At 42.9% G+C, this 13,792-nt stretch overlaps 1 protein-coding gene across 3 annotated transcripts in view; it reads right to left on the bottom strand.

Annotated features, from left to right (window-relative positions):
* Positions 1-13,792, bottom strand: part of SDCBP (syndecan binding protein) — a 43,072-nt gene that overhangs the window by 1,712 nt on the left and 27,568 nt on the right. Inside the window, exons 1-7 of one of the 3 annotated variants that reach the window (XM_033155281.1) lie at positions 11,959-12,084; positions 6,281-6,346; positions 4,947-5,025; positions 3,866-3,975; positions 2,994-3,152; positions 1,498-1,673; positions 270-441 (exon numbers count right to left, since the gene is read on the bottom strand). In XM_033155281.1, coding sequence (XP_033011172.1) covers positions 270-441; positions 1,498-1,673; positions 2,994-3,152; positions 3,866-3,975; positions 4,947-5,025; positions 6,281-6,331 — 747 coding nt within the window. In that variant the 5' untranslated portion in view covers positions 6,332-6,346; positions 11,959-12,084. Of the gene's footprint in view, positions 1-269; positions 442-1,497; positions 1,674-2,993; positions 3,153-3,865; positions 3,976-4,946; positions 5,026-6,280; positions 6,347-11,221; positions 11,246-11,958; positions 12,085-13,792 lie in introns of those variants that run through there. The other 2 variants (XM_033155280.1, XM_033155279.1) reach the window with 2 other exon arrangements.

Genomic DNA, 13,792 nt, shown 5'->3' with positions numbered 1-13,792 from the left:
AGAATACTTTGTAGGGCAAAAGGATCAGGATGTTTTTAGCTGCTGTTGAATCTCTCTTCCCCAGAGAACTATGGAAGGTGGTTGAAGGTGCAATGGCCCCTGACACACACTCCCAGGGACCACAGGATTGCAGGTCCTGTTTTCTACTAATCAAATAAATTTATATGGACAAGCTTTTGCATGTGTCTTCTGCCCATTTAGAACAGTATCACTTCCTTTTTTCAGAATGCATTACTTGCTGAGTGTGTGTTATCTTGCATGTTACTCACCTTCAGGCCAATTACATTCTGACCATTTATTTCGCATATGTTGTGTTCTGTCAGAAGTCCATTTCTAGCAGCAGAACTGTCCTTTGCTATTGAAGTTATCTTTCCATTTTTGAATATAAAGCCAACATGCCCAGTACTATCCTTGTGCATGGTAATAGTTCGCCCAAAAGGCCTGTAAGAAAAACGTTCACAGTTTATTGTTTGGAATATTTACTTAATGTCCTACATCACTAACTTGTATCCAAAGGTATTAGGCTGTGTACACTTCCCAATTTTACGATTCTATGATATGGCAGTTTAAAGTAGATTCAATACATCCCATGTGTACATGCCTTTCGTGTCATCCATGTGACACTGTCATCCAACAACATCCTAATTAATCTGGATTCTCCCAATCTGTAGTTAATATATACAGTGGTACCTTGGTTCTCGAATGGCTTAGTTCTCGAACAAATCGGCTCCCAAATGCCGCAAACAGGGAATAAGTGTTCCGGTTTGTGAACATTTTTCAGAAGCTGAATATCTGACGCAGCTTCCACTTGAGTGGAGGAATTGGAAGTCGCACCTTGGTTTACGAACGGACTCCCGGAACGGATTAAGTTCGAGAACCAAGGTACCACTGTAATCCAATGTATAATCCAGACATACTGAAGCACATTGGGCAGCTGGGCTTTTTCATGTATGATGTGTGTGTGCTGTTCTGCTGTATCACCACACGTCCTACTTCTGTTAGCAAGGCACTACTTGGTAGGCTGCTGGCAGAGCCAGGCATGACCCATAAATTTTAAAAAAACCAATAGTTTTATCAGGTGTTTTATGCATGTCTGGTGTACTGGAAATAAAATTGGCCGAATGCACAGGGAACCAAATATCTGAACACATGCCCACAATGGACCTGAGTTTTCGGGAACTCAGGGTGGGTAAATATTAATTTAGGGGAGGAGATAACATTTAGTGCAAATCCCATCAAGCACCAATCACTTGTGTGGACTGGAAAGCACTTGGGCAGATGAACGTGTACATAGAAAAATCTCATCTGTGTGACCCATGGGCATATTAACATACCTTTGTGTGCATAACCTTAGAACCTGACCTTAAGCTAGTCACACTAGGAAACTGAGGTTTGAAAAAAACAAAAACCCAACACATTCAACTTCTAGGCACTCCTTAACAACTATGAAACTCCAAAGATGTCTAGGAAGGTGTGTAACATTTCTGGAGGGTTTACCTGTCACGGATGATCATTGAAATTCTCTCTCCAGGTGCCTGCTTCAGAATTTTGTGGGCTTTATCAGAGCTCCAACCTGCACAGTTTTCACCATTAATTTGCAGAACCTGGTCCCCAAACCGCAGGCCAACTAGTGACGATGGAGAGTTGGCCTGAACCAACTGGACAAAAATACCCTAAACACAAAGATACGTCCACAAAGTAAATTAACATCCAGTATCTATCCAATGCATTTAGAGAAAACATGCAAGAGAAGCACAGTGAAAAACACAGAACACGTGCATCACATACACATTTGGCAACAGCTACCAATAAAAGAAAAGATGGGAAAGATGGAGGGCACAAGGAGAAGGGGACGACAGAGGATGAGATGGTTGGACAGTGTTCTCAAAGCGACTGGCATGAGTTTGGCCAAACTGCGGGAGGCAGTGGAAGATAGGGGTGCTTGGCGTGCTCTGGTCCATGGGGTCACGAAGAGTCGGACACAACTGAACGACTGAAGAACAACAACAACAAACCAATAAAGGGGGGGTAGTTTTGGTTTTCATTAACATGCACATACATTTCATTTTATTCTAGAAATAAAATTAATTAATAAAAGATATCCAGCCAATATTAGACTCTCTTAAGAAAGTTGAGTAAGCTGCAAAGTTGATTATCTGTGGAAGGGCTCCATTTAAGAATGCCAATGATTTTTAGCATGCTTGCTGAGGCTGAACTTAAGCAACATGTTGACAACCACATGTGGACAGCTTTCCACACCTGCCATATACTGTGTTTCTCCTAAAATAAGACATAGCCATAAAATAAGCCATAGCAGGATTTCTATGCATTTGCGAAATATAAGCCGTTCCCCGAAAATAAGCCACAGTGACGCGGCACCTCCCATTAAAACAGCCTGGAGAGGCGTGGCTATGCAGCGTACCGATGCGACGCGATTAAAATAAGACATCCCCTGAAAATAAGCCATACTGTGTTTTGTTGAGGGGAAAAAAATAAGATGGTGTCTTATTTTAGGAGAAACATGGTACTTTCAGCACAGCATTATGAGTATGTATTAGATTAGGAATCGTTCATCTGACAAGCTGAAATCTTATGCAGATGGCATTTGTGCAAGGCTTCAGTTGACGGGGCTCATTATGTGACTCTTATCCTGTATGTTTTACTTAAAATCTGTTTTCCTACAAGCTCATGTTGAGCAATGATCCAAATTGATGAATATCCTCACTGTATTTTGATTATTTTTAATGCTTTGATTTTTTAAAATGCAAAGTATTTTATTATATTTTTACTTGCACATCTGTACAATATTTTATATGATTAACAGTTTTAATATGACCAAATAGAGAAATAAAAATAGTGAAAAATGCAGATTCAGCCATAAAATTAACATCTGGATTAGCAATTATATAGCAACTTGACTGTGTTCAGCTCTAGATAGCTGAAATTAATGGGTCACTTTTTATTTTTTTTAAAATCAGATTTATCATACATACATTGTCCACTGATTTAAGACGTAGTCCAATTTTTCCATCCTGATCTTTACAAAGTATTACTTCACGGATTCCTTGCTTAATTTCCGCTCTGCGAACTCCTACATCATTTCCAGTTACTGGAGCCACCATGTAATTCGCTGCAGAAGGCCTTGCAACAAGCTGAGAATTAGAAAACCTTAAAATAAGCAGATATTACAAACTGGCAGAACCAAGTCTCATTTATAGGCCTTTTCTTTAAATGGGACAAACCCATGAATGACTTCAGGACAACAATTTTGTGCTTTATAAAAGTTATATTATTTTAGAAGCCTTAGGATCACAGGTATTGATGGGAGCAAAATCCATCAAACTGGGTTTCCAAGGCAGACTCATTTGATGTACACCAACCTGCAGATTGGGGGTTGATTTCCAAGTTGTTGGATTCCTTCAGCCCTGAAGCAAACTGGGAAATAATTCACTGCAACTAAAAGCAAACAAAATATCTCCCACCTCTCCACTTTCCTCAAAGCTCTGGGTGATGATTCAGTCAGTTTGGTGCAGTTTCTCAGAAAAGCTGGGTAAATCTGGTGTGTGTGTGTCTTTTTTAAAAAAATATGTTGCAACAGTGCTTCTTGGAAGGTTTAAAGCCCCCTGCTATGACTTATTAAGGGCACAATCTGACTCAGGACCTGAATCACCCCAATTTGTATCATCATTTGGGGTACAGAGAGGATGCACATCCCTAATATTTCAGCTCTTGCTTTTATAATGTTCTAAATATGGAGAAGATTGAAATTTTAAAAACCCAAAGAAGCAGCATGCATCTTTTTTCTTTTATTTAAGCAAAACACAAGGAAACTTAAATTAGTCCTACTTATATGGTTGATACTTACTTCTTGAGAATTTACAACACGCAACATTGCTATGTTTCCTTGTATCTCTTCTTCATTTAGGCCTATACCCATATACTGGGCAAGTTCAGGATACAGTTTGGGATACAAGTCTATAGAAAGTAAACAAAAATAATGTTAAACTATTACTATTATTTAGAGCCTGTTGAGATGATACTTGTTCTTAATTTCACAGGTGAGAAGACAAGTATCAGACTGGAGCAATCCTATTCTCCGTTAGAATATGCTGACAGTTACCACTGCACTTGGAACTACTGGATTTACATATTGAAAGCTTATTAGGATCACTGACCAGCAACTCTCAGATTAGAAAATCCACATAAGGATTTTACAAAGTGGCCCGAGGACTGCCTTTAAAGAAATAAAACTTTTTTAAAAAAGTTAATAGCTGCTTCAAGCAGCCACAAAGCACAGCTGATGCCAGGTATGTTGAAAATAGGGTTTCACATGCCACTGGGAGCAGTGACATACCTTCCCTCCCAGGAACAACATGTGCAAAAAAACCTGCCCTGTCATCACATCCCAATTCTCCTGGGGGCAATTGAGGCCCCCATTATGAATATGTGCAGCAGCAGCAGTTAGACTTTCTAGCCACTTGGAAAGGGTATTATAAGTAAGAAGAAGAAGACAACAACATTCATTAAAAGGCAGTCCGCAGGCTGCTTCATAAGTACTTTTAAACAATATTGTGCAGTTTCCCCCCTCCCAAAAAATAATTTAACACATTTAATGCAGGAGCAGGATGGAACAGAAATCCTTATGTACACATGCAAAAGTAACTCAAACAGATTTAGACTGACTCATTCATCCCTACAAGCCCCCAACTCCATTTAATTCTCTTTAAAGCAATTATCTTTATACAGCCTCTCCTTACGGTATCATTTCCAGAGATCAATAAAAACCTCTCACTTCAAACCAGTGAAATAAATAGTATCAAACCCTTTGTTTAGCTAGAACTTGTGTTATGTCTACTGACTTTTGTTAAGGTTGTATTTTTTTGTGCAATACATATTTAGCTTCTGCTACCTCATATTTTCTTGGCACTAAAGTAACTTACCGGTACTTCCATGTTGAAGGGTGGGTGCTGAGGCTTCAGATAAAATTGCCGGATTGGCTGGGTTTGAAGCAAAAGATGTCTGTGCCTGCACAGGAAGATGAAATAAAAAACACTTTACAAAGTTTATAAACAGACATAATGCTATAATACAAGAGGCATGTGGGTTGCATAGCCAAAAACTTTTAATTATGCCTTTAGGTTACATAAATATATCCTTAGTTACAAACCAATATGTTCCAGTTGTTAAGAGTAACAAGTTACATTACGAAGTTTGCTTGCTCACAAAAAGATGTGAATTTCAAAATGGGGAACTTATTTTCAAAACAATTTTCTAACATGTTTAGGATTAACTTTGTTTGAGAAATGGAACTTAATAATGCTGGAGGAAACACATTCTATAATAGCTACTTTCATCAAAATCAAACACATATTGAATGTATACTACAAATACTTCTATTCTTTTTCTTTTGCTTTACTTTTGAGTTTCCTAAATACAAATCTGGAAATTTATCTGATAAATAAAAACAGATCAGGTTCTAAAGAACTATACTAAAGAATTAGTTCCATACACCTAAGAGGCTTTGGATTTGTGACCCATTCAAATAGTGCATGGTAAAGTTACTTTTCAAAGAGTGAATTTCAAAGGCAATTTGTGACACTGTTTGGAACAGCATCAAAAATAATTCAAGTATTACATCAGAAAGGTGCACAGGGTGCCTGCATATCCATCCATCCACACACACACACAGGGCTGTCTCGTCCATAGGGGCTGATGGCACGCCGCGCCAGGCCCCCCAGGGGCGCCCCCGTGAGCCCGCCGGCATACCGGCCGCCCCCTCCCCAACCCGCCCCCGCGGGGCGGGAGGGCGCTTGTGCGCCGGCGGGCGGGTGGGCTGCAAGCCGGCAGCCCTCGCCTCCCGGAGCCACAGCTGGAGCGCTGGAAGGGCGCACAAAGCCCTGAGCCACTCCAGCGCCACACCCCCATCCCCTGCTCGCCCACCCCCTCCCGAGGGGCGGCCAGCGGGGGAGGGAGGCGGGCGGAGAGGCGGCATGCCGGGGGTGCCGAGGGATCGCCGCGCCACGGCGGCCGATCCCTCTAAGACGGCCCTGCACACACACATACTTTGAGAGGCCTAAACTGTTGGAGCTCACACTTAGTATAATTATTATAACAGCATAAACTATGCACATAATTAAAGATAAACTTTATCCAAGAATATATTTTTATGTGCTGGTCTAGAATATACAGAAATACATTTTTCAGAATAGAATTTTCAAATGGTTACTGTTTTGACCTTCAGCAAACATTGGTTTCCTCCATAAAATATACTTTGATATACCTGAATTACTTTGTCCACCTTCAGATCCTCCAGGGAAGGATACAGCGACATTTTCACAGAATTAGCCTGAAAGAAATAAAACAAAGTCTTAAAACGAGCAAGTAGCACTTATATGCATTTTGGGTACAGAATTGCCTAGCATAGCTATATGTTTTTAATCCCTCAGAAATGTTTACTTGATGCTGAAAAAACTGTAATTTTTTTCAAGTCATATCTGTGCACCATGCAAATTACAGCACAATTCCATGCAAACTTACTCAAAAGCAAGTTCAGCAATATACAACAGGTCTTACTGCCAGGAAAACATCAATATGACTGCACTGTTACCTATGCTTAACAGCACAAGGAACTTGCATGGCACACAAGACAGTATTGACAGACACAGGGGAAAGAATAGCCTTTCCATTCCTCGCAATACCCTCTTATGCCGTCTCTCTGCATACCAATGTGCTTTCACTCTGACAGAAGTATGGAGAAAGTAAGGCTCTCTTGTATCCATTGGGATTCCTTCACATGCATGTTTTGCACCTGCACCTGAGTAAATTGAGTCTCAGTTTTTTTCTACTATATGATAGTTGGTTATCCTATCCTAGAATGCACATCACCTAGAAACTTGTCATGTAAGTCATGCACTTTCCATTACAATATCTAATGCAAATATGCAGTTCAACAGAAATCAGATGTTCTGAGTGCTAGTCACCATTTGTAGGCACAAATGTATCTTGCAGAAATCTTATCAGTTGTAATTTATGAAAGAGTACTGAAAAAGCATTGGGAAGGCTGAAATTTGTTCTTAAACACTATTTTACAGTTCAGGTTGTTATCTTTTCCCATCCACCCCACTATTGCATACTGGAATCCTCACTTTCTGAATAGTAGCCAAGGTTGTCAATCTGAGCTACAAATGAATCCATATTTTTACTGGGTTAATTTTACAGATTCCCTCCTCTCCATCTTTTCATTCGATACAAACTGACTGCACTGGGAGTCAAATGGACAGTACAGTCATACCTCGAGTTGCGTATGCTGCATGTTACGTACATTTGACTTACGGACCTCCACAATCCGGAAGTCCTGCCCGGAGCGTGCGCAACACACAGATGTGCAGAAGCGTTCTGCGCACTTCACGCATGCATAGAAGCGCAAAAACGCACAAACTTCCGGGGTTTTTTTTGGGGGGGGGACGTTCGTGTTAAGCACGCCCGTGTTACGTAGCGTGATCCAGAATGGATCGTGTGTGTAACACAGAGTACCACTGTACAGTGGTACCTCAGGTTAAAGAAGCTTCAGGTTACAGACTCCGCTAACCCAGAAATAACGCTTCAGGTTAAGAACTTAGCTTTAGGATAAGGACAGAAATCGTGCTCTGGCGGCACAGCGGTAGCGGGAGGTCCCATTAGCTAAAGTGGTGCTTCAGGTTAAGAACAGTTTCAGGTTAAGAATGGACCTCCAGAACGAATTAAGTTCTTAACCCGAGGTACCACTGTATAGTGGTACCTCATGTTGCGAACGGGAACCATTCCGGAGCCCCGTTCGCAACATGAGCAGAACGCAACATGAAGTGTCACGTCTGTGCATGCTTGCCACATGATTTGGCACTTCTGCACATGTGTGCAATGTCATTTCGCACGTCTGCGCATGCGCGTGATGTCATTCCGCGCATCTGCACATGCGTGAACCGCTGAACCCAGAAGTAACCCATTCCAGTACTTCCAGGTTCGGCGCGTTCGTAACCTGCGCCGAACACAACCTGCAGCGGCTGTAACATGAGGTATGACTGTATAATAGAGGTGAACTCATATTTCCAAAACCTTTGATGGGGGAACCATGTGTTTAGATTCCTGCATTGCAGGGGGTTGGACCATCTGGATCCAACTCTACAATTCTATGATTCTATTATTCTCTCTTTCTAATTTTCTTCTCTTTTCTGGATAAGTTTTCCAACCTCTTATTAGGAACTATTATTCCTCCACCTTTCTTATTAGGCTGGAGCAAAAAGAGAGTTGCCCACAACATGCCCCAGGATATGGATCAACAATCTACAAATATTGGCTTGATTTACTAACAACTTATGTTTGAAAAGAAACACAAAAAATTCACACTAAAAGCCAAACTTCTAAAATATTTCAGGATTTGCATGTAACCTAGGAGATAATTAGCCAGTGGATAAATGCTTGGATTATGTGTGTGCTCACTGCCCCCCCCCCGGGTAAGAGACCTTGGAAGTTGTTTAAAAACAATATTAGAAGCTCAATATTAGACGCTGCAAATCAGGAAATGTACCACAAGGACCAAGAGGATGCCAGCATGCTTAGAGACAATAAGGCTTCCTTCAAAAAATGGAAGTCTTGTCCAAATGAAGAGAACGAAAAGGAACACAAACTTTGACCAAAAAAAGTGCAAGCAGACAAAAGGTTCTTAAAATATATTAGTAGCAGGAGACAATCTAGGGAGGTGGTGTGCTACAGGATAATAAGATTGCAGAGAAGCTGAATGAACTCTGCATCTGTTTTTACAATGCTAGATACATGACAGATCCGAGTGCCTGAACTAACTTTTACTGAAGGCAAGTCTGAGGAACTGAGGCAGATAATGGTGATGAGAGATGAAGTTATCGCCCTTACTTGACACAATAAAAAGTGACAAATTGCTGGGTCTGGATGGCATCCAACCAAGAGTTCTCAAATACCGGTAACTCAACTGTGAAATTGCTGATCCTCTAAAAAATGTATGCAATTTATTCCTCAGATTAGCTTCCATTCCTGAGGACTGTGGTCCAGGCTTCCTCAAACTCTGCTCTCCATGTGTTTTTGGCCTACAACTCCCATGATCCCTAGCTAGCAGGTCAGGGATGATGTAGTCTCAACACATCTGGAGGGCCGAGTTTGAGGAAGCCTGCTGTAGTCAATGTAACATTTTTTTTAAAAAAAACAGATTGGGCAGGGAGAGAGGATCCTAGAAATTAAAAGCTAGTTAGCTTAACGTCTGTCCTCGCAAAAACTGGTGGAAAATACTGTTAAAGATAAAATAATCAAGCATGCAGAAGAACAAACCTTATTGAAACAAAGCCAGCATGGCTTCTGCAAGGGTGAGTCCTGTCTAACACATGACAATTCTTTGAGAGCGTCCAAGCATGTAGATAGAGGTGATCTGGTTGAGATTGTGTACTTGTACTTTCAAAAAGCTTTTGACAAGTTACCTCACCAAATATTCCTGGGTTACCTTAACAGTTGTTTAATAAAAGGTTATCTTGTGGATCAATAATTGGTTAAGTAGCAGGAACCAGAGAGTAGGAATAAATGAAGAATTCTCCAAATGGAGAAGTGTAGAAAGTTGGAGTCCTTCAAAGGTCAGTATTGGGGTGTATGCTTTCTAACTTAACTCATAAACAATCTAGAGTAAGGAGGTGAGCAACACAGTGGCCACGTTTGCTGATAACACTGAATTGTTCAGGGTTGTTAAAACAAAAAGACATTGTGAAGATCTCAAAAGAGAATCTCTCCAAACTGAATGAATGGGAAGTAAAATAGCAAATTCAATTCAATGTAAACAAGTGTAAAGTGTCAGGGCAAAAAAACCTAAGTTTCACATATATGCTCATGGGGTCTGAACTGGCAGCGACTGATTAGGAACAAGAGAGTTGGAAAAGGTTCAGAAAAGAGCAACCATAATGATCAAGGAGGTGGAGTGACTCCCCTATGATACCGTAAATGGTTGCAGCATGTGGGACTTTTTAGAGAAAGGTTGAACAAGAAATGACATGACAGAGATGTTTATTTTATATATATATATATATATATATATATATATATATATATATATATATATATGGTATGGAGTAAGTGAATGCAGAAAATGTTTCCTCTTTCTCTCATATCAAAAGAGTGCATGCACAATCATCAAAGCTGAATACTGAAAGATTCAGCATAGATAAAAATAACTTCTTCATGCAACACATAGTTAAACTATAGAACTCGCTCCCACAAGAGACAGTGATGCCCACCAACTTGGATGATTTTAAAATAAGACTGGACAAATTCATGGAGAGTAAGATTATCAATGGCTACTAGCCATGATAGCCATGCTCTGCATCCAAAGTCGGAGACAGTGATGTTTCTGAATATCAGTTGCTACAGGATGTGAGAATGCTCTTGTGCCCAGGTCCTGCTTGCAGGCATTTGGTTGGCTGCTGTGAGAGCAGGATGCTGGATTTCGCATATTTTAAAAAATGACTGAACAAATACAGCCAAAGTGTCAATTTATATTGAGAGTGAAAAAGTGGGGTTATGGGCAGGAGAAAAGTCTGCCAAAATATGAAGTACAACTTCATTCAAAAAGGCTGTGTGTGTATTTCTTCTAAGTATACATTTGGAACAGACAGCACAGATCCTCTAAAGCTGCAATCCTGAACACTCATACTACAAAGTTTACCTAATTGAAAACACACTTTCACATATAGGACTGTGTTAGATAGAATTCAAAAAGAACACAATTCCCATTCATTTTTCCAGAGGAATAGTTGTGTTAGCCTGCTGCAGTAAACCCAACAAGGAGTCTCCTGGCAATCAAATGTATTATGGCCCAAGCTTTTGTGGACTACAGTCCATCCCATCAGAATGCAACATCCACTAAATTCAACATCTCTGATAAAATGGCCTGTGGCTCATGAAAGCTTATGCCACAATAAATCTGTTAAGTTTTCAAAGTGTCTCAAGACTTTGTTTTGTTGTCATCGTTGTCATATCTGTGTGGGGTACACACATGCAGATGAAGAACAAGGTAGGTATTGAATACTGTAACGCAAAATAAAGGTTAGATGGATCCATGTAGGGTTTGCTGTAAATATCAAAACAGATCCCGACTTTCAGAGGATGTAAATCACATGAGTGGAAAGAGCGCTGCGCACTCACAGAAATAGGACTACATACTTCCTTCTCCCACCTTTAGAGTAAACAGTCTACGTAACGAAACCGAACGGACCCGAGTCTTGCTTCCTCCGCCAACCTCAACTTCGCTCTTTGAGCCAAAAGACAACACTCCCAGTCCCAGCGCTAACCCCCCTGCCCTTTATTGGCCCGACTCTTCCCCTCCTATTTCAATCTTGTTCCCAGCCCCTCGTTGGAGACGGAGATCCGCGTGGGCCGCCCGCCCTCCTTCCCTCCCACGGCAACGCCGATCAAAAGCCCGGGAGCCCCGCCAAGCTGCTGCTCCCCCTTCGCCCTCGCGAGACTCAGGGGGAAAGGGGCTCAGAGCCGCTTCCGACGAGGCTTCCCGCCCCGCCACCCCCCGCCGTTAAGGGGGGGGGAGGCAAAACACCCGCGCAGAAACCAGGGGCGTCGCCCCGCTACTTCTCGCCTCCCGAAGCCCTTTTTTCCTGACCCGAGGCGCGCCTCTGAGCATACGGAGAGCGCGCTCCCCAGGGCCGGCCCCGCTCAGCCGAAGCCTGAGGGAGAGAGGGGAGGGGGTGTTTCCGTCTCAAGCGGGCCTGGCCGAAGCCCCCGCGCCGCTTTACCGAGGGAGGGAGACGCCGCTGCCCCCTCAGCGCCATTCAGGGCCTCCCCCGGCCCAGCCGCCAAGGAAGAACAGAGGGCCCAGCCAGCCCAGCCTGCTTCGGGCCTCTCGCCCGCCCGACCGCCCCGCTTCTCCCCCGACGGTGTCCTAAAAGACGAGAGGCTCACCGAACGACTCGAGGGCGACGGCTTCGATTCCCGGACCGTTAAGCGCAAGGCTGGCTGTGAGGCGGAGGCTCTTGCTTCTGGTCCTGGCGTTTCCTCTATGAGGAGGAGGCGTCGGACGAAATACAAGCCAGCTGGCGGAGAGTCCTGCGCGCATGCGCCACCAGCGGCGGGAGGGGGTGCGGGCAGGTTAGAGTCACGCTGGTGGTTGTCTTAGGCAGGCCTCTTTGATTAGGCACCTCGGCTCAGTGGGGCACAAGTCAGCTGTCTCGAAGCACGGGACTCGCTTTGTGTATGTGTGTTAAGGCAAGGCTGGCCCAAGACATTTTGGCACCTGAGGCGGACCCCACAATTGCTGCTCCATCCCCAATAGGGAAGAAGGGGTGAGGCAAGATCTAAATCAGGAACAAAGCAGGAAGGGATGTTGACATTGGGATCTGCTGTCCCCCGTGGACAGCCTGAGGCAGTCACCTCAACTTGTCTCATGGGTGGCCTGGAATAAAGATGTACATCAAGATCTGCTGTCCGCTGTGGGATCCTGCTGCTTGAGGCAGCTGCCTCAACTCGTCTCATGGGTGGGCTGGCCCTGTGTTAATGTCTAGCTGCCAATGGAGTGCTGAACAAGGGGCTCAGCTCTTTCATACACACAGTTTGTCACTTCAGCTGATGAATGTGCCCCATGTAGAGACGGACTTGCTTTACAGATCATAAAGGTGTACATGGACATAAAGAAAGGGGGAACCTTAATAGCAACATTGGTCTTTGAATCACATTAATATATTTTGAGCAGCATTTATCTTTGGCAAGTTTGCTCACTAGAAAAATAGTGGGACTTAGGTTCTGCAATTTCCCCTAAGTTCTATAAAGCAGTCTCATGACAAGCGGCAAAGTTCCTCAAATTTCATGTGTGTTATTCATCATTCAAATAAGAACTTTCATAACAGCAGCTGATTTCTAAAGGTCATGGATTTCTAGAAGCAACCCACTGTTGATGCCAGTTCATCTCCACAGTATAGCTGTTTTAAATAATTTCTTTTTCACACATAAAACAAATAAAAAATTGATTTCATACTTCCAATACTGTACTGCATCTCAATTTACTACCAGGCCAAGTTTACAATTTTGTTACTGACTTTTAATGCCCTAAACCAGTTATTTTCAACCTGTGTGCCATGGCACCCTGGGGTGCCTTGAATGATGATCAGGGATGCCACGAGCAACTCTGTCCTCTGTCCCTCTTTCTTTACCTTCCTCCTCTGACGCCCTCTCGCATCTCTGCCTCCCAAAGGCTTGCACAGTTGCTTATTGCATCAACCCTGGCTATAAGCTCCGCAGGTGAATGGTGCCTCTGAGAGCCAGGGACCAGGGATGGCAGCAGCTGCTTCCCAGAGGACTCCCAAGGAGAGGAGAGAGGAGGCTGAGGGAACACTCCACAAGGGAGGGTGTTTGAAAAGGGTGAGAGACTGCCAGCTCTGCAGGCAAGGGATGACATAACTGGACTCCTGAACCCCACAGGGGTGCCACAGAAAGAAATGTAGTTGGTTAAGGGATCTGTGGATTCAAAAAAGGTTGAAAACCTCTGCCCTAAACAACTTGGGCCCCTCCCTGATATATCTTTCTGTTCATTAAGTTATTTGGATGAGGCCCTCCTGTTGTGTTGCAGATTGCTGACATTCATATTGAGCAGGGTCTTTTCTGAGTTGTTGCCCAGCTTGTAGAATCCTCTCCTTTCAGAAAGAAGATAAGCACTAGCTTGCTAAAAAACATACTTATTGGCCCAAGCACTTGATGGTTGTTGGTTATTGTAGATACTGCTGTCCTCTGCATTTAATGGCAG

This window comes from Lacerta agilis, chromosome 7 (assembly GCF_009819535.1).
Source record: "Lacerta agilis isolate rLacAgi1 chromosome 7, rLacAgi1.pri, whole genome shotgun sequence".
Lineage (NCBI taxonomy): Eukaryota > Metazoa > Chordata > Lepidosauria > Squamata > Lacertidae > Lacerta > Lacerta agilis.
The sequence above is the reverse complement of the archived record's forward strand: the minus strand, read 5'-3'. Positions and strand labels throughout refer to the sequence as shown.